The following is a 24640-nucleotide window of genomic DNA, read 5'->3' as shown; positions in this document are numbered from 1 at the left end:
TTATGTATACTGTAATTCCACATGTGTTAATTCATAGTTTTAATGCCTTTAGTGTGAATCTACAATTTTCATAGTCATGAAAATAAAGAAAACTCTTTGGCCCCATACACACGATAGAATCCATCCGCAGATAAATCCCAGCAAATGGGTTTCTGCGGATAGATCCTATGGTGTGTACACGCCAGCGGATCCGTTTCCGCGGAGAAATCTCCTCTGGGATGGATTCCAGCAGATCGGATATTTGCTGACATGCACAACAAATCCATCTGCTGGAATCCATTCCAACGGATGGATCCGCTCGTCTGTACAGACTTACCGGATCCATTCGTCCAAAGGGATTCCCCGCACGCGTCGTAATGATTTGACGCATGCGTGGAATTCCTTATATGACAGCGTCGCGCCCGTCGCCGCGTCATAATAGCGGCGACGGCGCGACACTTCATCGCCAGAGGATTTCAGCGCGGATTTCAATGCGATGGTGTGTACACGCCATCGCATAAAAATCTTCTGAAATCCTCGAGAGGATTTATCCGCGGATACGGTCCGCTGGACCGTATCTGCGGATAAATCCTCTCGTGTGTATGGGGCCTTTGAATGAGAAAGTGTGTCCAAACTTTTGGTCTGTACTGTATATATATATATATATATATATACACACACACACACACACATACACAGTTGCAATAAAAAGTATGTGAACCCTTTGGAATGATATGACTTTCTGAACAAATTGGTCATAAAATGTGATCTGATCTTCATCTAAGTCACAACAATAGACAATCACAGTCTGCTTAAACTAATAACACACAAAACATGTAATGTTACCATGTTTTTATTGAACACACCATGTAAAAATTCACAGTGCATGTGGAAAAAGTATATGAACCCCTAGACTAATGACGTCTACAAGAGCTAATTGGACTCCTGTTGGCTGACACCTCACTCCAATCAATGAGATGAGATGGAAGGTGTTGGTTACAGCTGCTCTGCCCTATAAAAAACACACACCAGTTCTGGGTTTGCTTTTCACAAGAAGCATTGCCTGATGTGAATGATGCCTCGCACAAAAGAGCTCTCAGAAGACCTACTATTAAGAATTGTTGACTTGCATAAAGCTGGAAAGGGTTAAAAAGGTATCTCCAAAAGCCTTGCTGTTCATCAGTCCATGGTAAGACAAACTGTCTATAAATGGAGAAAGTTCAGCACTGCTGCTACTCTCCCTAGGAGTGGCTGTCCTGTAAAGATGACTGCAAGAGCACAGCACAGACTGCTCAATGAGGTGAAGAATCCTAGAGTGTCAGCTAAAGACTTACAAAAGTCTCTGGCATATGCCAACATCCCTGTTAGCGAATCTACGATACGTAAAACACTAAACAAGAATGGATTTCACGGGAGGATACCACAGAGGAAGCCACTGCTGTCCAAAAAAAACATTGCTGCACCTTTACAGTTTGCACAAGAGCACCTGGATGTTCCACAGCAGTACTGGCAACATATTCTGTGGACAGATGAAACCAAAGTTGAGTTGGTTGGAAGAAACACACAACACTATGTGTGGAGAAAAAAAGAGGCACAGCACACTAACATCAAAACCTCATCCCTACTGTGAAGTATGGTGGTGGGGGCATCATGGTTTGGGGCTGCTTTGCTGCGTCAGGGCCTGGATGGATTGCTATCATCTAAGGAAAAATGAATTCACAAGTTTATCAAGACATTATGCAGGAGAACTTAAGGCCATCTGTCCACCAGCTGAAGCTCAACAGAAGATGGGTGTTGCAACAGGACAACGACCCAAAGCATAGAAGTAAATCAACAACAGAATGGCTTAAACAGAAGAAAATATGCCTTCTGGAGTGGCCCAGTCAGAGTCCTGTGGCATGACCTCAAAAAAGCGATTCACACCAGACATCCCAGGAATATTGCTGAACTGAAACAGTTCTGTAAAGAGGAATGGTCAAGAATTACTCCTGACCGTTGTGCGCGTCTGATCTGCAACTACAGGAACATTCGGTTGAAGTTATGCTGCCAAAGGAGGTTCAACCAGTTATTAAATCCAAGGGTTCACATACTTTTTACACTTGCACTGTGAATGTGTACATGGTGTGTTCAATAAAAACATGGTAACATTTAATTATTTGTGTGTTATTAGTTTAAGCAGACTGTGATTGTCTATTGTTGTGGCTTAGATGAAGATCAGATCACATTTTATAACCAATTTGTGCAGAAATCCATATCATTCTAAAATGGTTCACATACTTTTTATTGCAACTTGCATACATATATACACATACACACACACACACACACACCATTGAAAAAGTATTTATACCCATTGCAATTTCCCACATTTTGGCATGTTACAAAAAACGTGTATGTATTTTGTTGGGATTTTATGTGATAGAGTAGACCAACACAAAGTGGCACATACAGTGTATCACAAAAGTGAGTACACCCCTCACATTTTTGTAAATATTTTATTATATCTGAAGAAATTACACTTTGCCTCAATGTAAAGTAGTAAGTGTACAGCTTGTATAACAGTGTCAATTTGCTGTCCCCTCAAAATAACTCAACACACAGCCATTAATGTCTAAACCGTTGCCAACAAAAGTGAGTACATCCCTAAGTGAAAATGTCCAAATTGGGCCCAAAGTGTCAATATTTTGTGTGGCCGCCATTATTTTCCAGAACTGCCTTAACCCTCTTGGGCATGGAGTTCACCAGAGCTTCACAGGTTGCCACTGGAGTCCTCTTCCACTCCATCATGACGACATCATGGTGGATGTTAGAGACCTTGTGCTCCTCCACCTTCCTTTTATGGATGTCCCACAGATGCTCATTAGGGTTAAGGTCTGGAGACATGCTTGGCCAATCCATCACCTTTACCCTACAGTTCATTGAGGTAACTGTTTACACATGAATGGCTGTGTGTTGAGTTATTTTGAGGGGACAGCAAATTTACACTGTTAGGCCTCATTCACATGGACGGACCGTTCAGGTCCGCCTGTCAGTTTTGACGGCGGACCTGAGTGGCCGCTCCATGCAGTCCTATGGAGCGTCGGATGTCAGCGGAGACATGTCCGCTGACATCCGACCCGACCCGCCATAATCAGACGTATGGCGATACGTCCATACCCATCCATGGCGGATCGGATCGGGTGAGATCTGATGAAAACGGACATGCTGTCCGTTTTCATCAGATCGCTCCATAGGAATCAGCGGCGCTGTCCTCTTTCATTGGCCAATATGTTAGTAAAGATCAAGTAGGCTTCATCGCTGGAAGGCAAGGTCCTGATCAGGTTAGGAGGGCTGTGGATCTGATCTCTATTTTGAACTCGGGTTGGACTGGTGATACTAATCAAAAGGGGAATGCTTCTTTCTATAGATCTTCAAAAAGCATTTGACTCAGTATCATGGCCATTCATGTTCGAAGTGATGAAACGTTGGGGGTTTGGCACGAAATTTCTTGGAGTCTTATCTGCACTTTACTCTCACCCTAAAGCTAATATACGCTTTCAGGGTATTTTTTCGGAACCTATTGAGATTCATAGGGGTACTAGGCAGGGTTGTCCTCTGTCTCCCCTGGTGTTTGCAATAGTTATGGAATCCCTGGCTATGGCTATTCGTGAAAACACAGACATCAGGGGAGTTAGATGTGCCAAAAAGGAGCATAAATGTGCCTTATTTGCAGATGACCTTTTATTGTTTTTAACTGATCCAGACACATCCATACCAGAATTATATTCTCTTTTAGACAAATTCTCTATGGTTTCAGGTCTAACTGTGAATGTGGCCAAATCTAGGGCCCTCAATGTTTCTCTCTCTGAATCCACGGTTTCTTTACTGAAGAAAGATTATGGATTCAAATGGGACACCTCTTATATCAAATACCTGGGTATCTATTTGACCCCCAACATCCAAAATTTGTATTTGGCCAATTATCCCCCTATGTATAGAAAACTTGAGAAAGATTTGAAAGATTGGGGTACTCAGAATATAGGTTGGATTGGTAGAATTAACTCGGTAAAGATGACTCTTCTCCCTAGGCTTTTGTATCTTTTTAGATCATTACCCATACCGATAATTAAAAGTCATCTAAAATCTTTTCAAGGAAAGATTACCAAGTTTATTTGGAACAATAAGGGTCCACGCCTTCCATCTCGCACTCTCTATAACTTACCTGAACAGGGTGGTCTGGGGGTACCCAACTTATTATGGTATTATCAATCAGCGAGATTGGCACAATTATCGGAAACCTTTCTTAAACATGAACGCCCTGACTGGTTAGATATAGAAGAGCAGGCGACCCCGAATCTAACGATAGAGGAGTTGATGTGGAGTCCTACCAAAAACAGGCCTTCTATATTATCTCCGACTCTTTCTCAAACCTTAGTTTTATGGGATTCACTTAAAAACAATCCCTCTCTAATTTCTAAAGGCAGGCCTTTATCAAGCGTTTTTCTAGACCCACTCTTTGTTTCTAAAATTGATATAGATTCTTTCAAATGGTGGCATGATAAAGGGTTGTATCGTATAGGTCGTTTTTTTTCACGATCAGGTCCACTTCCTGAGAAACACTTCATAGCCAAGCTAGATCTTCCTGTTTCAGAAAAACTAAGATTTTCCCAACTACATGATTATGCACAAAGCCTATGGGATAGTGACTCGATCTCTGGATTATTGACACCTTATGAAAGTAATTGTGATCAGGGTTTGATCAGGAAGGGAAATATTTCAATCATATATCAATCTCTTGCTAATAATTGTACCAAATTACCTCATATGTTGGCCTGGGAAAAGGAACTTAATAACACTTGGGATTTATCTGACTGGTGTAATAACTATACTAGATCCATTAAAGGATATGTGAATATATCCCTTGTAGAGGCTAATGTAAAAATGTATACTAGGTGGTATCTAGTTCCTGTTAAACTGGCTTCCATGTATCCGTCAACCTCGCCCCTATGCTTTAGAGGTTGTCAGGGACTGGGGTCTATGGTACATATATGGTGGGAATGTCCCAAAATACGGGGATACTGGAATAAGGTGTTTAACATAATAAGACGAGTCACAGGATGTAACTTACATCAATCCCCCACTATTGCTTTACTTAACGGAATGTTACCCCAGACCTCCAAGGTTACTAGAAAACTCATCCAATACATTCTGACGGGTGCCAGGATCACAATTGCAGCTGCGTGGAAAAAAACTACTGTCTCCATCAGGTATATGAAACGAAAGGTTACATGGATCATGGAACAAGAAAAGAGGGTTTGTTCCATGTTGGATATGTCTACTCTTTTCCATGAAATATGGGAACCTTGGATGCAATTTATGGGAATATCTTTTACCCCGTGAAGGCTGTGAAGACATTTATATCCTGTAGATGATGGTGTTCATTGGCAGGCAGGCTGCCATATCTTTTTCTTTTTCTCTTTTCTCTTCCTTTCTTTGATTTTTCTGTGTTTATTTCTCGTTGTCTTATCTATGAGGATAGAATACTCACTATTTCTCATTCTCAGGGTGTTATGTTTAGGTAAGAAAAAAAAAGAATATATTATAAACATTTGTATTTACCTATGTTTAGGTTTTTAAAGGATTACACCAAACTTTTGGGGATATTAGGTTTGAGGAGGGTTTAGAGAATATATGATTATAGAAACCGGTGGGTTTTAATAAAAACTATTAGAGGGAGGGAGGGGGGATTGAAGGGGTTGCTTGATCTCTTGGACACAGGCAGTTCCCGTTGGGGGTGTCGGAGAGGTTATTGTTCTCCAGAAATCCCATCCTTTATTTGTTCCGTGAACTTAGGTCTAGTACACACATGGGGATTTTTTTTTTTTTCCTTATATATAATTTATTGTGTGGTAATGATAGCCCTAAGGGATCATATAGCATATTAAATTGTTATTTTATTTAATTATATATTATTAGTTACACCTAATTTTTCTCCGTTGCTTATATGAACTGTCTTAATCTCACCGTATGGTGAAGGACATGAGAAATGGATAGATGTGATGGACAGTTACTATGACAGGAATGTCTAATATGTGAAGTAATGTACTTGCTTTACTGTTTTCTGTATATTATTGATTTGTATACTGCTGATATAATACAAATGTATGTACTTTTATTGAAAATAAACTTAAAATTGAATGAAAAAAAGGAATCAGCGGCGCTGCACAAGCCCCTCCCCTCTCAGTGAGAAGAGCTTGTCATCTGCCAGCTCAGCGGAGATCTGCGGACTGATCTCCCGCTGAGCTGGCGGGAGCAGGCGGAGTCCGCCTCGTGTGAATGAGGCCTTATACAAGCTGTACACTCACTACATTGTAGCAAAGTGTCATTTCTTCAGTGTTGTCACATGAAAAGCTATAATAAAATATTTACAAAATGTGAGGGGTGTACTCACTTTTGTGAGATACTGTATGTGCATATATCTATATAGATATTTAGATATATACACACACTAAGCAATAAAAAAAGTCAATCTAGAAAAAGCTATTGTGCAATAGGCGTGATTTTTCAACCTGACTAACTATGTAACTATGTACTGCATCTTGGACTTGATAAAACACAATGAACCAACTCCAGCAGATAACATGGGTCCCCAAATCACGGAATGTGGACAAATTAGCATTTCCTTTGGAAATCAAAGTCCCGGAGTCTGGAGGAAGAGTGGAGAGACACAGAATCCAAGTCGCATGAGGTCCAGTGTGAAGTTTCCACAGCCTGTGATGATTTGGGGAGCCATGTCATCTGCTGGTGTTGGTCCATTGTGTTTTATCAAGCCAAAAGTCAGCGCAGCCGTCTACCAGGAAATTCTAGAGCACTTCATGCTTCCCTTTGCTAACCAGCTTTATGGAGATGTGGATTTCATTTTCTAGCAGGAATTGGCACAGCCAAGCAGACAGTCGAACAGCTGAATAATCTGTTTTGATAATAATGCTGTTTTCCAGATCTCCTCCTGCTGCCAGAAACCAGAATTGTCAGTCACAATTGTGTTTCTTTGATAGCAGCTTTGTCGGAAGTAGTGGGTAAACTGTCTGAACACGCTGGTTAGTAACAACAGGACAGATCAGAATAGAAGCAAATGCATCCGGTCCTCTGTGGGAAATAAACAAAAGTTCTGGAATTTTGGTGAGGTTTCTTCTTTAAAACATATTTGAGTGTGTTTTGCTTTATTGTTTTGCTATGTTAGTATTGCTTCTTTGTACTATCCAATACAATACAAGAAGTTTGAACAAGAAAAATTGGACAGAAATGGCGCGTACACACGATCATTTTTCAGCATGAAAAAAAATTTTTTTTCAGCATGTCCAAAAAACGACGTTTTTCCAACTTCATCGTTAAAACGACGTTGCCCACACACCATCGTTTTTAAAAAATTATCTAGCAAAGTGCGGTGACATACAACACGTACGACGGCACTATAAAGGGGAAGTTCCATTCGCCTTTGGGCTGCTTTAGCTGATTTTGTGTTAGTAAAAGAAGATTTGCATTTTTCTGTCTGTTACAGCGTGATGAATGTGCTTAATTACTCTATTACGAACGGTAGTTTTACCAGAACGAGCGCTCCCGTCTCATAACTTGCTTCTGATCATGCGTGGGTTTTTAACATCGTTTTAGCCCACACACGATCATTTTTTAAAAAAACGAAAAACTGCATTGTTTAAAACGACGTTAAAAAATGCAACATGTTCGAATTTTTTTTTTGTCGTTTTTCAGAACCTGAAAAATTATGTGAAGCCCACACACGATCATTTTAAATGAAATTTTTTTCATGTTGAAAAATGATCGTGTGTACGCGGCATAACACCCAAAACTCTCAAATGGACAGGAGGAGCGTTAGGCCCCTTTCACACTGGGGCGGGAGGTGCGCTGTGCTATACTGACTGAATTGCCTCAGTATTCGGCCGCTAGCGGTGCGGTTTTAACCACTTCCATACCGGGCCTATTTTGGCACTTCTCTCCTACATGAATGAATGAATGAAAACTTATATAGCGCAGAACATGCGAACTTAATCGCCTCTGGGCGCTTTAAATCATAATTTTACATGCATAAATCATAATTTTTTTGTTAGAAAATTACTCAGAACCCCCAAACACTATATACGTTTTTTTTTTGCAGACACCCTAGGGAATAAAATGCCGGCCATTGCAACTTTTTATCTCGCACAGTATTTGCGCGATAATTTTTCAAACGCCTTTTTTTTGGGAAAAAAACTGTTTCGTGAATAAAAAAATAACAAAACAGTAAAGTTAGCCCAATTTTTTTGTATAATGTGAAAGATGAAGTTACACCGAGTAAACAGATACCTAACATGTCACGCTTTAAAATTGCGCACACTCATGGAATGGCGCCAAACGTCAGTACTTAAAAATCTCTATAGGCGTCGCTTATTTTTTTTTTACAAGTTACAAATTTAGAGTTACAGAGTAGGTGCTAGAATTGTTGCTGGCGCTCTAACGCACGCGGCGATAACTCACATGTGTGGTTTGAACGGCGTTTACATATGTGGGCGGGACTTACGTGTGTGTTCACTTCTAAACGCGAGCTACCGGGGATAGGAGCGTTTAACATTTTTTTTTTTATTTATTTTTTTTTTTTTTACTCAATTTCTTTTATTTTTACACTTTTTTGTCATTTTTTTATTTTGATCACTTTTATTCCTATTACAAGGAATGTAAACATCCCTTGTATTAGGAATGGTTTGTGACAGGTACTCTTTATGGTGAGATGCAGGGTCAATAAGACCCCACATCTCTCCTCCAGGCTGGAACCGCCACTATGATCGTTCTTATGGTTCAGGGATTCGCCGGCTGAAGAGATGGATATCTGAATGATGCCTGTAGCTGCAGGCATCATTCAGATATCCCCACTGAAAGTCCAGGACGTCATATGATGTCCTTGGGCGGGAAATGGTTAACCCCCGATAGCGGCCAAAAAAGGCCGCAGTTTCCCATTGCTTTCAATGGGAAGAAGCGATAAACACATCGCTCCTTCACCGTTTCAAAGATGCTGCTAGCAGGACTTTTGGAGCGGTCCTGCTAGCACACCGCTCCAGTGTGAAAGCCCTCGGCTTTCACACTGAGACTGCAGACAGGAGATTTTTAGGCAATATTTAGGCACTATTTTTAGCGCTAAAACGCCTGAAAAACTCAGTGTGAAAGGGGTCTTAGTATGCAAGATCTGTTTAAAGCCAGACACTGACTCCACTCACCACGCTTTACTGATAACCAAAATATCACTTTCGGGTGAATCAATTCCATTAAACTACAGGCAGGAAAAACTGACTGCTGAATTGTGCATGACTTGAAACAATATTTTATTTTTTCCAATATATAATTTACTGTGTGGATACATATAATTTTACCTGTAGCAACCGCACCAGGTTTGTGGCATTTTAGTGATTTGCAACTGGTAGGCTGTGATGTAGTAGTGTGCTGAACACTTATGTCTCATACACACGATCTGACATTCCGACAACAAAACCGTGGATTTTTTTCCGACGGATGTTGGCTCAAACTTGTCTTGCATACACACGGTCACACAAATGTTGTCGGAAATTCCAATCGCCAAGAACGCGGTCACGTACAGCAGGACTATAAAACGGAAGTTCAATACCAAGTGCGCCACCCTTTGGGCTCCTTCTGCTAATCTCGTGTTAGTAGAAGTTTGGTGAGAGACGATTCGCGCTTATATGTCATCTGCTGCTGATCCAGCGCTCAAATTTTTGGTGTCGGAGATTCCGACAGCAAATGTCCGATGGAGCCTACACACGGTCAGAATTTCCGACAACAAGCTCCCATCGAACACTTGTTGTCGGAAATTCCAAGCGAGTGTACGTGGCATTGCAATCATGGTGCTGCCATTCTAAGCCTAATTATAATCAACTGCCCGAATTGTCATACTATTTACACTATATGCCTAGTCCTCCACCATAAACCTAGAATACAATCACACCACCATTTTGCTGTAATGTGCTGTCAAAAAAATAATAATAATAATAATAACTATTTGCTGTCATGCTGGTGTTGTTTCTGGCAAAGTGCATGAATGAATGATGCCAAAGGTTAAAGATTAGCACAACATGCAAAAAAAAAAAGCTGCTTAAATGTATTCCTAAAGGAACCTGTACTTTGACAATTCTCGGCTGTCAGAAGCAAATATACCCTGGTACTTCCAAGTATGTAGGACTACGTGACTCATTCCTGTTCCTTCCATATGCCATGAAGAGAACCTATAAGGCCTCATTCACACGAGGCGGACTCCGTTCCTACAGAGTCCGCCTTCTCCCGCCAGCTCAGCGGGAGATCAGTCCGCAGATCTCCGCTGAGCCGACGGATGACAAGCTCCTCTCTGCTCACTGAGCGGGGAGGGGCTTGTCGGGCACCGCTGTCTCCTATGGAGCGATCTGATGAAAACGGACAGCATGTCCGTTTTCGTCAGATCTTACCCGATCCGATCCGCATGGACGGATTGGGACGTGCCCCCCATACGTCTGTTTTTAGCAGATCGGATCGCGTCGGATGTCAGCAGACATGTCTCTGCTGACATCTGACGCTCCATAGGATTGCATGGAGCGGCCGTTCAGGTCCGCCGTCAAAACTGACAGGCGGACCCGAACGGTCCGTCGTGTGAATGAGGCCTAAGGAAATCTTTACCAAAAATCATTTTAATAGTTTGACTGCAATGAATAAAACCGGCAATAAAAAAAATACAAAATATTTCCCTTTCCGAGAGAATGTTAATTTCAGTGCAGGCAATATATCCATATGGGCAAATCTATTAACTTAGCTTTAGATTTCAGTATAGGCCCACAATAGACCTAACCTTCTGGCCTGATCACACCATTGAGTCTAATGCCGCGTACACACGATCGGTCAAACCGATGAGAACGGTCTGATGGACCGTTTTCATCGGACCAAACCGATCGTGTGTAGGCCCCATCGGTTATTCATCCATAGGTTAAAAAAAAGCAATCTTGTTTTAAATTTGTAGGCACGTCCATTGGTTAAAAATCCACGCATGCTCAGAATTAAGTCAACGCATGCTTGGAAGCATTGAACTTTTTTTTTCAGCACGTCGTTGTGTTTTACGTCACCGCATTCTGACACGATAGTTTTTTTAACTGATGGTGTGTAGGCACGACTGACCATCAGTCAGCTTCATCGGTTAACTGATGGAAAAATCCATCAGACCGTTCTCATCGGATTGACCGATTGTGTGTACGCGGCACAACAGAAGGACTTGAGGCAGCCTACAGCCATGGCCAAAAGTTTTGAGAATGACACAAATATTAATTTTCACAAAGTCTGCTGCTTCGGTGTTTTTAGATCTTTTTGTCAGATGTTACTATGGAATACTGAAGTATAATTACAAGCATTTCGTAAGTGTCAAAGGCTTTTATTGAGAATGAGATGAAGTTTATGCAAAGAGTCAATATTTAGAGTGTTGACCCTTATTTTCCAAGACCTCTGCAATTTGCTTTAGCATGCCGTCAATCAACTTCTGGGCCACATGCTGAATGATGGTAGCCCATTCTTGCATAATAAATGCTTGGAGTTTGTCAGCATTTGTGGGAAGTTTTTTTTTTGTTCACCTGCCTCTTGAGGATTGACCACAAGTTCTCAATGTGATTAAGGTCTGGGGATTTTCATTGGACATGGACCCAAAATGTCCTCGTTTTGTTCCCAAAGCCACTTACAGTAGGTGTTTGTGATATTGTGCTTTTAGCACGACAGCGTCGCGCTGATACTCGGCGACAGGGTGCCGAGATCTCCCCGACACCTCGCACTCACTGGAATAGTGACAGCACATCCCAGCAAGCGCGTCATAGAAGCGACGGGAGATCCGACTTGGATTCCCGCCAATTCTACACGTGTGCGGCGTTTGTTATGAATCCTGAGGGGGAAGTCCCCGCCGGATTTTAAATAAAAATCCGGCATGGGTCCCCCCCTCAGGAGCATACCGGGCCCTTAGGTCTGTTATGGGTTGTAAGGAGAGCCCCCCTACGCCGAAAAAAACGGCGTAGGGGGTCCCCCTACAATCCATACCAGACCCGTATCCAAAGCACGCTACCCGGCCAGCCAGGAAGGGAGTGGGGACGAGCGAGCGCCCCCCCCCTCCTGAGCCGTACCAGGCTGCATGCCCTCAACATGGGGGGGTTGGGTGCTCTGGGGCAGGGGGGCGCACTGCGGCCCCCCCACCTCAGAGCACCCTGTCCCCATGTTGATGAGGACAGGGCCCCTTCCCGACAACCCTGGCCGTTGGTTGTCGGGGTATGCGGGCGGGAGGCTTATCGGAATCTGGGAGCCCCCTTTAATAAGGGGGCCCCCAGATACCGACCCCCCACCCTAAGTGAATGAGTATGGGGTACATCGTACCCCTACCCATTCACCTGCAAGAAAAGTGGTAAAAACACAAATAAACCACACAGGGTATTAAAATATTTTATTTTTCTGCTCCGGAGGCCTCCCCTGTCTTCTTTATTAGCTCTTTTACCAGGGGAGGCTTCTTCTTTGACGTCTTCGGGTGGGTGGGGGCCGCCGTCTGGTTCTCTTCCACCGCCGGGGGGGGGTCGCTTTTAAAAAAGCCCCCACCCCCCGGCGGGTTTCCTCCGGCGTCTTCGGCGGGGCTCTTCTTCTTCCGCTATCCCGACGGGTCTTCTCAACTCTCCGGGGGTCTCCTTCTGTCTTCGCCGCTCTTGACTCGGCGCACCCCGGTTCTTCGTCTCGCTGTCCGGTGTCTTCTTCCGTGATGTACGTCTTCTCCTTCCGTGCTGTGATGAGTTCTTCTTCCGCGCTGTGACGTCATGTTCTTCACTTCTCTCCTTCTCCCGGTGTTGACACGTCGCCGGCTCCTCTCTGCAATGACGGGTGCGCGGGTGCATCGGACCTATATAGGCCTCACAGTCCCATCATGCTCTGTACCTACCCATGTGATACCTACCACGTGGGTAGGTATCACATGGGTAGGTACAGAGCATGATGGGACTGTGAGGCCTATATAGGTCCGATGCAAGGCGCGCATCCGTCATTTCAGCGAGGAGGACCGGCGAGTCAACATCGGGAGAAGAAGAGAAGTGAAGAACATGACGTCACAGCACGGAAGAAGAACTCATCACAGCACGGAAGGAGAAGACGTACATCACGGAAGAAGACACCGGACAGCGAGACGAAGAACCGGGGTGCGCCGAGTCAAGAGCGGCGAAGACAGAAGGAGACCCCCGGAGAGTTGAGAAGACCCGTCGGGATAGCGGAAGAAGAAGAGCCCCGCCGAAGACGCCGGAGGAAACCCGCCGGGGGGTGGGGGCTTTTTTAAAAGCGACCCCCCCCGGCGGTGGAAGAGAACCAGACGGCGGCCCCCACCCACCCGAAGACGTCAAAGAAGAAGCCTCCCCTGGTAAAAGAGCTAATAAAGAAGACAGGGGAGGCCTCCGGAGCAGAAAAATAAAATATTTTAATACCCTGTGTGGTTTATTTGTGTTTTTACCACTTTTCTTGCAGGTGAATGGGTAGGGGTACGATGTACCCCATACTCATTCACTTAGGGTGGGGGGCCGGTATCTGGGGGCCCCCTTATTAAAGGGGGCTCCCAGATTCCGATAAGCCTCCCGCCCGCATACCCCGACAACCAACGGCCAGGGTTGTCGGGAAGGGGCCCTGTCCTCATCAACATGGGGACAGGGTGCTCTGAGGTGGGGGGGCCGCAGTGCGCCCCCCTGCCCCAGAGCACCCAACCCCCCCATGTTGAGGGCATGCAGCCTGGTACGGCTCAGGAGGGGGGGGGGCGCTCGCTCGTCCCCACTCCCTTCCTGGCTGGCCGGGTAGCGTGCTTTGGATACGGGTCTGGTATGGATTGTAGGGGGACCCCCTACGCCGTTTTTTTCGGCGTAGGGGGGCTCTCCTTACAACCCATAACAGACCTAAGGGCCCGGTATGCTCCTGAGGGGGGGACCCATGCCGGATTTTTATTTAAAATCCGGCGGGGACTTCCCCCTCAGGATTCATAACAAACGCCGCACACGTGTAGAATTGGCGGGAATCCAAGTCGGATCTCCCGTCGCTTCTATGACGGCTCTGTCTCCATCGCGGCAAGCCAGCTCGGCGCTGGCTCCCGCGATGGGGCTCGTAGGTGCTCAATCTCGCCGAGAAAGAGAGCGAGATTGACACAAAATCGGGTTCACCTACTGTAGTTATAACTTTTGCCTTATGGCAAGGTGCTCCATCATGATGGAAAATGCATTGTTCATCAGCAAACTTTTCTTGGATGGTTGGGAGAAGTTGCTCTTCGAGAATGTTTTTGTACCATTCTTTATTTATGGCTTTGTGTCCTTAAGCAAAATTGTGATTGAGCCCACTGCCTTGGCTGAGAAGCAACTCCACACATGAATGGTCTCAGGATGGTTTACTGTTGGCATGACACGGCGTGATCACCAACTGCCCAACAGCAGCTACCACCTGATACAGTGATGTCCAGCCGACGAGTCTCTCCTGCGCCCTCCACATCAAGACCGGGACACCGGAAACCCACCGGTGCCGCCGAGCCTGAAAGGATCGCGTTGCAACTGAGCCACCCTGGACTCCTATACAATCGGACAGCGCTGCTCATTCATGATGCTTATCCATCATGTGCCCATTTACAACCACTTTTTAGTGAGTGTATATATCTTGTGATTAAAGCCTGTTATTTTTAATACTACACTTAGATTGGCGCTGCTCTGTTTGTCTTTTCTGATGGTAGCGCTCACCTTTTCTTCGCTGGACAAGATTTTTTTCTGGATGCTCCAAACAATCGGAAAGTGGTTTCATCAGAGAAAATTACTTTCCCCAGTCCTCAGCAGTTCAATTCCTGTACCTTTTGCAGAATATCAGTCTGTCCCTGATGATTTTCCTGGAGAGAAGTGGCTTCTTTGCTGCCCTTCTTGACACCAGTCCATCCGCCATAAGTCTTTTCCTCACTGTGCGTATAGATGCGCTCACACCTGCCTTCTGCCATTCCTGAGCAAGCTCTGCACTGGTGGTGCCCCAATCCCACAGCTTAATCAACTGTAGGAGAGGGTCCTGGCACTTGCTGGACTTTATTGGGCCCACTGAAGCCTTCTTCACAAATGCAGTGGAATTTTTTTTTTGGGATTAAGTTCATTTTCATGGCAAAGAGGAACTTTGCAATTACCGTATTTATCGGCGTATAACACGCACAGGTGTATAACACGCACCCTAACCACTTCCCGCCCGATCAATAACAGATTGACGTACGGGTAGTGGTTCTGAAATCCTGACTGGACGTCTATTGACGTCCTGCAGGATTTCATGCCCGCGCGCGCCCGTGGGGGCGCGCAGCGCGGTGATCGGTGATACGGGGTGTCAGTCTGACACCCTGCATCTCCGATCTCGGTAAAGAGCCTCCAGCAGAGGCTCTTTACCACGTGATCAGCCGTGTCCAATCACGGCTGATCACGGTGTAAACAGGAAGAGTCGTTTATGGCTCTTCCTCACTCGCGTCTGATAGACGCTCCGCTTTAAAAATATATAGTTTGGAAGAGTCTTTTACTAACTTTCAAAGCTGTAAATGAAAAATAACAAATATGGTCTCGCTACCCCAAATGAAAAATGGGGGGCGGGGTCCAGGAGCAAAGGGGTTAAAGAGCCTTCAGATAAAGCAGGTCTCCATTTACAAATCTAGGACAGTTACCTTTCCTGTGACCAATGAGAATGGAATTTTTCAGAACCAGCGTCAGTAAACTATTCAGCATTCCAAATAACTCTGACTCCACCTAGACTGACTCCCAAGAAAACAGACATGACACATTATGATTTATTAGGTGGGGCAGTAAATGAATAAAATTAACCCTGTTTCACTTAATAAACTCAAAACAACTCTCGTTTCACAACTACACTGGCAAAAAATAGCATATGAAATTAAAGCTGAACTTCAGAGACAAAAATTCTTTACCTTAACAGTTATGCCCTGTACACACGATCGGTTCGTCTGATGAAAAACGGTCCGATGGACCGTTTTCATCGGACGAACCGATCGTGTGTGGGCCCCATCGTTTTTTTCCCCATCGGTGAAAAAAAATAGAACCTGTTTTAAAACTTTCTGATGGTTAAAAAACCGATAGAAAAAAACGATTGTCTGTGGGAAATCCTTTGGTCAAAAATCCATGCATGCTCAGAATCAAGTCGACGCATGCTCGGAAGCATTGAACTTCATTTTTTTTCTGCACGTCGTTGTGTTTTACGTCACCGCGTTGGACACGATCGGATTTTTAACTGATGGTGTGTAGGCAAGACTGATGAAAGTCAGCTTCATCGGATATCTGATGAAAAAATCCATCGGTCCGTTTTCATCGGATGAACCGATTGTGTGTACGTGGCATTAGTCCCCCAACCTAATGGAAGGGTTACCTGCTCGTTTTGCCTAGGGGATGATGAATATAGATATATACTTACCTTATTTCTCAATAGCTCTCCTCTGCTCTAGAATGTGGGCAGGCCCTTGGCATCCTTCCATACAATGCAGGACTGCTGGTTCTGCATTGTACAGAATGACATCTGAGAGCTACAGTCGCGTAGAAAAAGGGAAAAAGCTTTGAGGTACTATTTGCATTAAGCGATGAAAGCCTCTGGGAGCAAAGAAAAATGTAAGTATATTCTTGTGATTATCTCTTAGGCAAAATGAGCAGTTAACCTTTGCAGTGGAGATGGGAGCCCACTGCCTAGGCAACGTTTTTTCATCAAAATTCAGCTTTAAAAGGTCCACTGTCAAATGAAAATTCTAAATAAAATAAAAATTGTATTAAGGCTCATTCACACCACTGGGCTGTAGTAACAGGCATATGGCACCCAAATGCATCTGTGATTCATCATGACACATGTTGTAAGGTAATACTGTGTGTTACTGAAAAAATGCAGCCGGTATGGTTTTTGGCCCAATGTGGTGTGTAAAATGAATGGGTTAACTTAGCATAGCATGCATAAACGGAAATGCACTAAACGCACCACAATGTACCCCCCTGGTGTGAATGGGCCTTTAAAAAATGAATGCTCCCAAAACAAGAGTTGAGTAGGTGTTTTGTTGGCCTCAAAGCAGCTGCCTGGTAAGCCTTTGCTACAGCTAAGCATTTGGCTGGCATCTATGTTTTGCTGCCACCAAAAAAAAACTGATAGCGTAGTCGCCTAAAGGGAATGTATATAATATATTGTATTACCTTTTACATCCATGTATTAGGGCTGGGGAAAAAAATCGATTTGAATCTTGAATCGAGTTGGGAGGTCAAAACGATTCAAATTTTGACCAAATCTATTTTTTCGATTTTTTTTTCCCATAGGACCAGCGCTACGCAGACTAGGCTGGTAAAAATCCTGCCCGCAGCTCACTGCAAAAACGTGAGGCCGAACACTGTGGACCTTGCGGCCTTTCCCCCAGGATCACGGCGAGCGGGATTTTTTAGGCGAGGCCGCAGCTTCGGCCTAGTCCACAGCCTTTTCCCAGGATCGCAGCGAGCTGCGGGCAGGATTTTTTAGGCAAGGCCACGGCTTCGGCCTAGTCTGCGGCCTTTTCCCAGGATCACGGCGGACTAGGCCGAAGCCGCGGCCTCGCCTAAAAACTCCATCCCGCAGCTCCTTAGGACCGGCGTAGTGTCCATCAGGAAAAAAAAAAAAAAACTTGATTCGAATCGTGAATCAAGTTTTTTTTTTTTAAATCACAGATTTTCTTGGGGGCCAAAATCGCTCAGCTCTACAACGTATATTTTTTTTACATAAACACAAAGTATTAGCCAGATCTAATGTTTTAAAAGCATAGTCTACCTTTCTCGTCATGTTTCATGTTACACCCATATTTAGGCTACAACATGAAACATGGTCACATTCTCCAACCCCCACCCCACCCCACCCCTTCCTTACTTACAAGGTTCTACTCCCTATACATACATATTTAGTTTGAATTTAGCGTGACCATGCGTGGCTTCGCCCCCACAACCACATAATCCATTTAGTGAAGGTTCACACTGGGGCAGCTTCAAAGTCGCCCCGTACAGTGCAACTGTAAAAGAAGTCCATGCAAGTCGCTCTGAAGTTGTCCCCGAAAAAGGTACAGGAACTGTTTTCTAAGTTGGAGCGACTTGAGTCGCTCTGATTAGAACGGTTCCATTGCACTGCATTGAGCAATGTCAGCCGGCAAAGTCGCCCGTCAGGTCGCCTCAGTGTGAACCGAGCCTTACAGAGATCTCAACAATTGCCAGTAATACCTATGGGTGAAAAGACCATTCTCCTGAGTTCAGACATTGTCAGCTGAGGACGTTTGCCTATGAGATTTACACACCTAAAATGTAGATAGCGCACAAGGCTGGAATATAAATTTATGTATAAAACAGAATCTGGTCAGCTATTCTTTGAGCTGCAAGACCTGTGGTTCATTCCTAGTGATTGATGTATGCCACTGCTGTCGCATCGTTCAACTGAATCTAGTCTGATGACCTTGCACGCGAGAGGACCAGCACTGAAGAGATAACTGAATTACTTGCGTAAATCTAGTATGTTGAATGGGAGACAAACTACTTCTGTACACGACATAGGTGTCGAAGACTTCTTATTAGCTTGTCAAACTGGCATCTGTCATGGGAATCTTCCGGACCGATGTAAGAAAGGATTTCCCCGTCTATAAGGCTGCATCTGTGAGCCACTAGGCGAGAGACAACCTGGTTCTGGTTGTCAGGTGAAAAGGTTAATCCGGATAACGTAACTTCTAGTCCAATGCCAAAATACTAAATTGCAATATTCTGAAGAAGAGTTAAGCATAAGGTACTGCCTTGAAGGAAGGCTACCATCAAACCGAGAATACTCATGCAAAACTCCTGAAATGTAACAGGGGAGTCCGAACATGGAACGAGAGAGTCAGAAGTTTGTCTTGCAGAAGATATACCCTGGACTGAGCAGTCTCTAGAAGGAGGCTTAAAGAGGAACTGCAGTCTGCTTACAAAATTTGTAATAAAAACCTATTTGTCATTGTGAAGCTTCCCTCCAACCACTTTGCATATTATTTTATATATACTGTGATTCTGTACTTGCCAAATATGCTGCAGAAATCTCCCTCCACTGAGTCTGACTGCATCCATTTTAACTGTGGGCAGCTGAAGTTGCTGCCTGTTCACTTTCTGGATTTACACAGACACACAGCTTCACACCCCCAGCTTTGCAGCACTCATTGGCCCTCTTATGACTAACCCCCCCCCCTCCCTTCCTGACAAACTCCCACGAGAATTAGCGAAAGAGCTGTGCATGATGTCAAAGTCTAGGCCAATGACCAGACAATAAACAGGAAGTGGGCTGTATAAGGTATTTAATGGCAGGAAAAAACATGTTTTACTATCCAAAGTTAAAACAACAAGGGCAGAAGATTTAATAGATGGAAAGTTAAAAAATGACTTAAGGTCCATTTTAAATACTCCTTGCAATGAGTCAGTTTCCAGCGCTGACTTCTAGAGGGTCAGGACTCAACCAAAGTGCTGTTTCCTTAGTAGGTCATCCAGGTATCTCACTGCAGGGATGACCTGTAGGCATAGCAAGGCGAGCAAATGGGAACGGAGGACAGGTTTGAGTAAAAAACCTACAAACCAATTTTTTAAACCACTGCAATGACTCCCTGAGAGTAAAGGTCTGTTAGTCATGCAAAGGCAGAAATGAAAAGTCCAGCTAGTTGCAACTGGACATCACTTCCCGTACCCACATATCTGACATGCTATTGGCCCAGGTCATCCCAATGGCAAAGGATGCCACCACCTGCACACTTTGAAAAGCTGAGTGTACACACCCCCTACCACCACAAGGAGTCTCTACCCCCACATCTCTAATGCCATGTACACACAATCGGAAATTCGACAAGAAAACCGTGGATTTTTTTCTTGAGGCAATTTTGGCTCAAACTTGTGTTGCATACACACGGTCACACAAAATTCCAACCGTCAAGTCCGCAGTGACGTACAACAATGACGAGCTGAGAAAAATTAAGTTCAATGCTTCCGAGCATGTATCGACTTGATTCCGAGCATGCATGTTTTTTTGTGCGTCAGAATTAGATACAGACGATCGGAAATTCCGACAAGAACTTTTCCCGTCAGAAAATTTGAGAACCAGCTCTCAAATTTTTGCTGTAGGAAATTCCTACAGAAAAAAAGTCAGATGGGACCTACACACGGTTGGAATTTCTGACCAAAATCTCACATCAAACTTTTCTTTTCTGGAAATTGCGATCGTGTGCAAAAAAAAAAGTGTTTACATTTTTATATATTATATATATATATATATATATATATATATATATATATATATACACACTGTATAAATAAATATATACACACACACACGCACACCATTTTTTGCTTTTCACCTCTGTTTTAAACTGAATGGGTTGTTATACAGGGTTTAGATTTACATATATTTTATTAACCTGCCCAAACCTTATCTGTTGTCTTTCAATAATGAGGGATCCAAAATCTTAAATGTATTGGCGGATATATGTAGTTATCATGCAATAATTCTTTGTCGTCTTTATGGCAATACTACTTGGCAACGGACAATAACTTGTGTTTAACAGCTCTATGAACATAAGGTACATGAAACATCAAGATATTAAATAAAGCAATAGGAAGTTTTTAATTGATAAAATTGTATCAGGTCATCTGTATATGAGAATATAAATCTATACAAAATAAATATGCTACTACATATGTGGCCACACCATGAGCGTATTTGCAGTCAGCCAAGCTTATTCCTAGCAAAGCCGTGAGAAGGTTGAAACTTGCTAAACAGGCATTTCTTTCACTGACTGGTTAAAATCATGCTAGACCAACAGTTTCTATTGTCTCTGGAAAACAGTTTAAGTGAAATCTGTAACACCAAGACCATAGAAGATTTCAAATATTTTACTGCTGTCACCTCTGAATGGTGTTTACCATAAATAATTTTGAACTTAATATTGACCATACTATACCTTACAGTATATAACTACACAATCTCCTTACACAATAAAACCTCGGATTGCAAGTAACGCGGTTTACGAGCATTTCGCAATACGAGCTGTTTTTTTTTTTAATCATGACTTGGTTTTCGAGCGTTGTCTCGCAAGACAAGCAGGATTCAAGCCACTGGGGTGAGCAGTACTGTATTTGTCCAGAGGTGCGAGGGCACCAGTGATACGCAGAGACACTCGGAAACACTCCATTCCTGAGTGTCTTCAAGCTTCTCTGAGTGTTTCTGAGTGTCTCCGGCGCCCCCCACCTCTGGCCACATAAGTTACTGCATAGACAAGCAGTGGCTGTGGAACGAATTATCTGAGTTTCCATGGATTCCTATTGGGGAAACTCGCTTTGATATACGAGTGCTTTAGATTACAAGCATTCTTCTGGAACGGATTATGCTCTTAATCCAAGGTACTACTGTACTGTACTGTACATGGTCGTGTAAGGACATGGCTGATTGTATACAAATCTGATGGACTACTTTGGTAGGTCCTACATCATTTCGGTAAAGCCAAAGGAGACAGGGAGATTGAAGCTTGCATGGTCAATTTACAGATCAACATGCTTCCATGTTGTATTATTTTACCAGAATTTTTCGAGATGTCCAAGTAAACATTTTCTACCAAGACAGGCACAGTGAATATTATTGGATACTATTAAACCTCACAAAAGGCAAATTTTGGAGCAGTCAACAGATAGCACAGTTATCAGACAGATAAATGACTTACCTCAGGTGTCTTTCCAGCCTGATCTGAATGGTTGGAAACCGACTTTGTAGCATCCAATAGAGCACTAATTTCAGTCTGTGGTACAGAAGGTCCTTTTGTAGGAACAATTCCAAATGTTTCATTTGTATCCCCAAGTTTTACAGGAGGTAAGAAAGTTTTTTTTTCTAAAGCCCCATTATCCAGTCCCCTACATTCTAATGGGGAGGTTACACTAGCCTTTGATTGTTCTGATGAAATATACTGATGGGAGTCTCCAGATACGGTGCCAGAAGATGGACTCTCCTTGTTGGAAAGAGAAATGGAAGACAAATCACCAAAATCTGCAACATCAGGTTTAAGCAACTTCCTTTTAGCAGCTATTGGCTGGGCATGTACATGAGGTGAATACGTGCCATCATATTTCCTCTGTTCTTCAGATTCCAAAGTTCTACTGGAGCTTTGTAACTCTAGGCGACTTCTAGTCCTGGGAGTAGGCAAGACCTTTTCTGTGTTGGACTGTTCGGTTAAGTCTTGGGATTTGACCTCATGGTCCCTTATCCCAATGTCATTAGCTAACAAAGAATCATCATTTGATACAAAATCTGCCCCAGTAGCTGTTGCCTCCTTGTGTTCATGTACACCATCCGGCTTTATATCACTAAGTTCTGCATAAAATTTATCTTGGTCAATTGAACTGTTCGTATCAGTCTCATAGTTGCCCACTTTATATGTGCTTTTACTGCTGTTCGCCTCAATTTGGACAACATTTAACTCTTGTCCACTAAAATGTGCCCGGATTTGATACAGATAGGTCATAACAGTCAACTTGTCTGGAATTGCTAGTAAAACCATGTCAGAGGGCTCCAGCAGGCGAGAAATCCCTATACTGGCAAAGCCATCATAAGCCTTAAGTGAAAAAGAAAAAAAAAAGTTAGTTGATGTTAACAGAGAAGTTGAAAACAGGAATATTTATATTTTTGTAATATGGAATACATTACATATGTATATCTGGTTATTTAAAACATAATATTAAATCCCAACTTAACAAAAACCTTTTTCGTATAGATTTGGATAGAGTGGGGAAAGATTAGAAATTGTGTCACTTTTGTATTGCCGTTTCACCCATGTGAGAGTTTTTCATTACTTCCTGTCAAGGTGACAAACAGGAAATTAGGAAAAATCTTGATGGACACATAGCATTCAAATTCTACAGAAGTCTTAACGTTTCTCCTCCCTATTCAAACCTGAAAAATAAATTGGCTTGAATTAGACTATTGAAAGGAGTTTTACATGTCTAATGCCGCGTACAGACGGTCGTTTTATGCGATGTAAAAAAACGACGTTTTCTGTGAAGTAAAAAACGACGTTTTTGAAACTTCAATTTTCAAAAACGATGTTGCCTACACACCATCGTTTTTTCACAATGCTCTAGCAAAGCGAGGTTACGTTCACCACGTTTTTCCATTGAAGCTCGCTTCATAACTAGCTTCTGGGCATGCGCGGGTGTAAAAACGTCGTTTGAAACTTCGTTTTTTGCTACACACGGTCAATTTCTGTGAAGTAAAAAACAACGTTTTGAAAAACGACACATAAAATTGAAGCATGCTTCAATTTTTTTTGGTCGTTTTTCAGAAGACATAAAACAACGTTTTCTCCCACACACGGTCAATTAAATTGACGTTTTTAAAAATGTCGTTTTTTAACATCGCATAAAACGACCGTCTGTACGCGGCATTAGAACATACTGTCTATACAGATAGACAGAGTCTCCAGGGTGAAATTAGGCACTACTTTTGTCCGTGTACACAGTAAATTACAGTATGTCATTATTCATTGCGCCATGCCTCAACCTTCATTTTTAACAGAGATGATCAAGTAGAGATTATTAAAAATAGGGTACCAATCCTTAAATTTGAGACATAAAATTGCAGCTAAATAAACACTGAAAACCCTTTTACCCAATATAAACTACACCCATGAGTACCAAACACATTTTGTTAAGAGTGGGGAATGATTGTAACATCTATCAGGTTGTATTTCTGTCTGTGTCCCCTCTGGGGAGATTTCCCCTTAGTTCCCTTATGCCCCGTACACATGAACAGTTTTCCCGTCGGAAAAAAAATTAATGTTTTTTCCGACGGATTTCCTCTCAAGCCTGCCTTGCATACACACGGTCACACAAAAGTTTAGTGAACTTTTGACTGCCAAGAACGCGGTGACGTAAAAGACTACGATGAGCCGAGAAAATTAAGACTTGTTTCCAAGTATGCTTGTTTTTTTTCCCATCGGAAAAGCATACAGGCAAACAGTTTTCCCGCTAGGATTTTTTCCTGACGGGAAAAAAGAGATCCTGCTCTCTTTTTTTGGGGGGAAGTTTTCCCGTGGGAAAAAGTCAGATGGAGCATACACACGGTCGAGATTCCCAACAAAAAGCTCTTATCGAAGTTTTTACGATGGGAAAAAAGGTTGTGTACGGGGCATCACTATTGACATGGTAAAGACTGTCACATGATGTGACTATAACAAGGAAGTCAGGGGAAATCTCCACAACAGGGAAACCATTAGTAAAAAACAATTGGGCAGAGGTTCTAATCCCTCCTAAAATTTTGAAAAACGAAAAAAAAAGAAGAGTTGTGTCCAAAGTTAGGCTGAACTGATCACTCACTGAAGCATGAATTTAAAAAGTAGAAGTAAAAGTCATTGCCGGGGATAACCATAAAAGTTACCAAAAGGTTCCAACTCTTCCACACTTTACCCAGAACTTAAAGGGATTACATCATTCGAAAATCATGGAGGCTGTTGTTGCTTAATGTTTCCTTTGAGAATGCTGGCTTCCTGACTGTCATGCTTATTCTTTGGCTCAAATGCGCTCAATCAACTTGGGTACAACCAGCCTGCCAGATTCTA

At 43.2% G+C, this 24640-nt stretch overlaps 1 protein-coding gene across 5 annotated transcripts in view; it reads right to left on the bottom strand.

The window, feature by feature from the left end:
• EHBP1 (EH domain binding protein 1) overlaps positions 1 to 24640 on the bottom strand; it is a 636728-nt gene that overhangs the window by 277887 nt on the left and 334201 nt on the right. For all 5 annotated transcript variants that reach the window (XM_040351212.1, XM_040351213.1, XM_040351215.1 and 2 more), the window contains one exon: positions 21755 to 22639. In XM_040351212.1, the coding sequence (XP_040207146.1) occupies positions 21755 to 22639 (885 nt within the window). The remainder of the gene's footprint in view (positions 1 to 21754; positions 22640 to 24640) is intronic.

This window comes from Rana temporaria, chromosome 4 (assembly GCF_905171775.1).
Source record: "Rana temporaria chromosome 4, aRanTem1.1, whole genome shotgun sequence".
Taxonomy (NCBI): domain Eukaryota; kingdom Metazoa; phylum Chordata; class Amphibia; order Anura; family Ranidae; genus Rana; species Rana temporaria.
The sequence above is the reverse complement of the archived record's forward strand: the minus strand, read 5'-3'. Positions and strand labels throughout refer to the sequence as shown.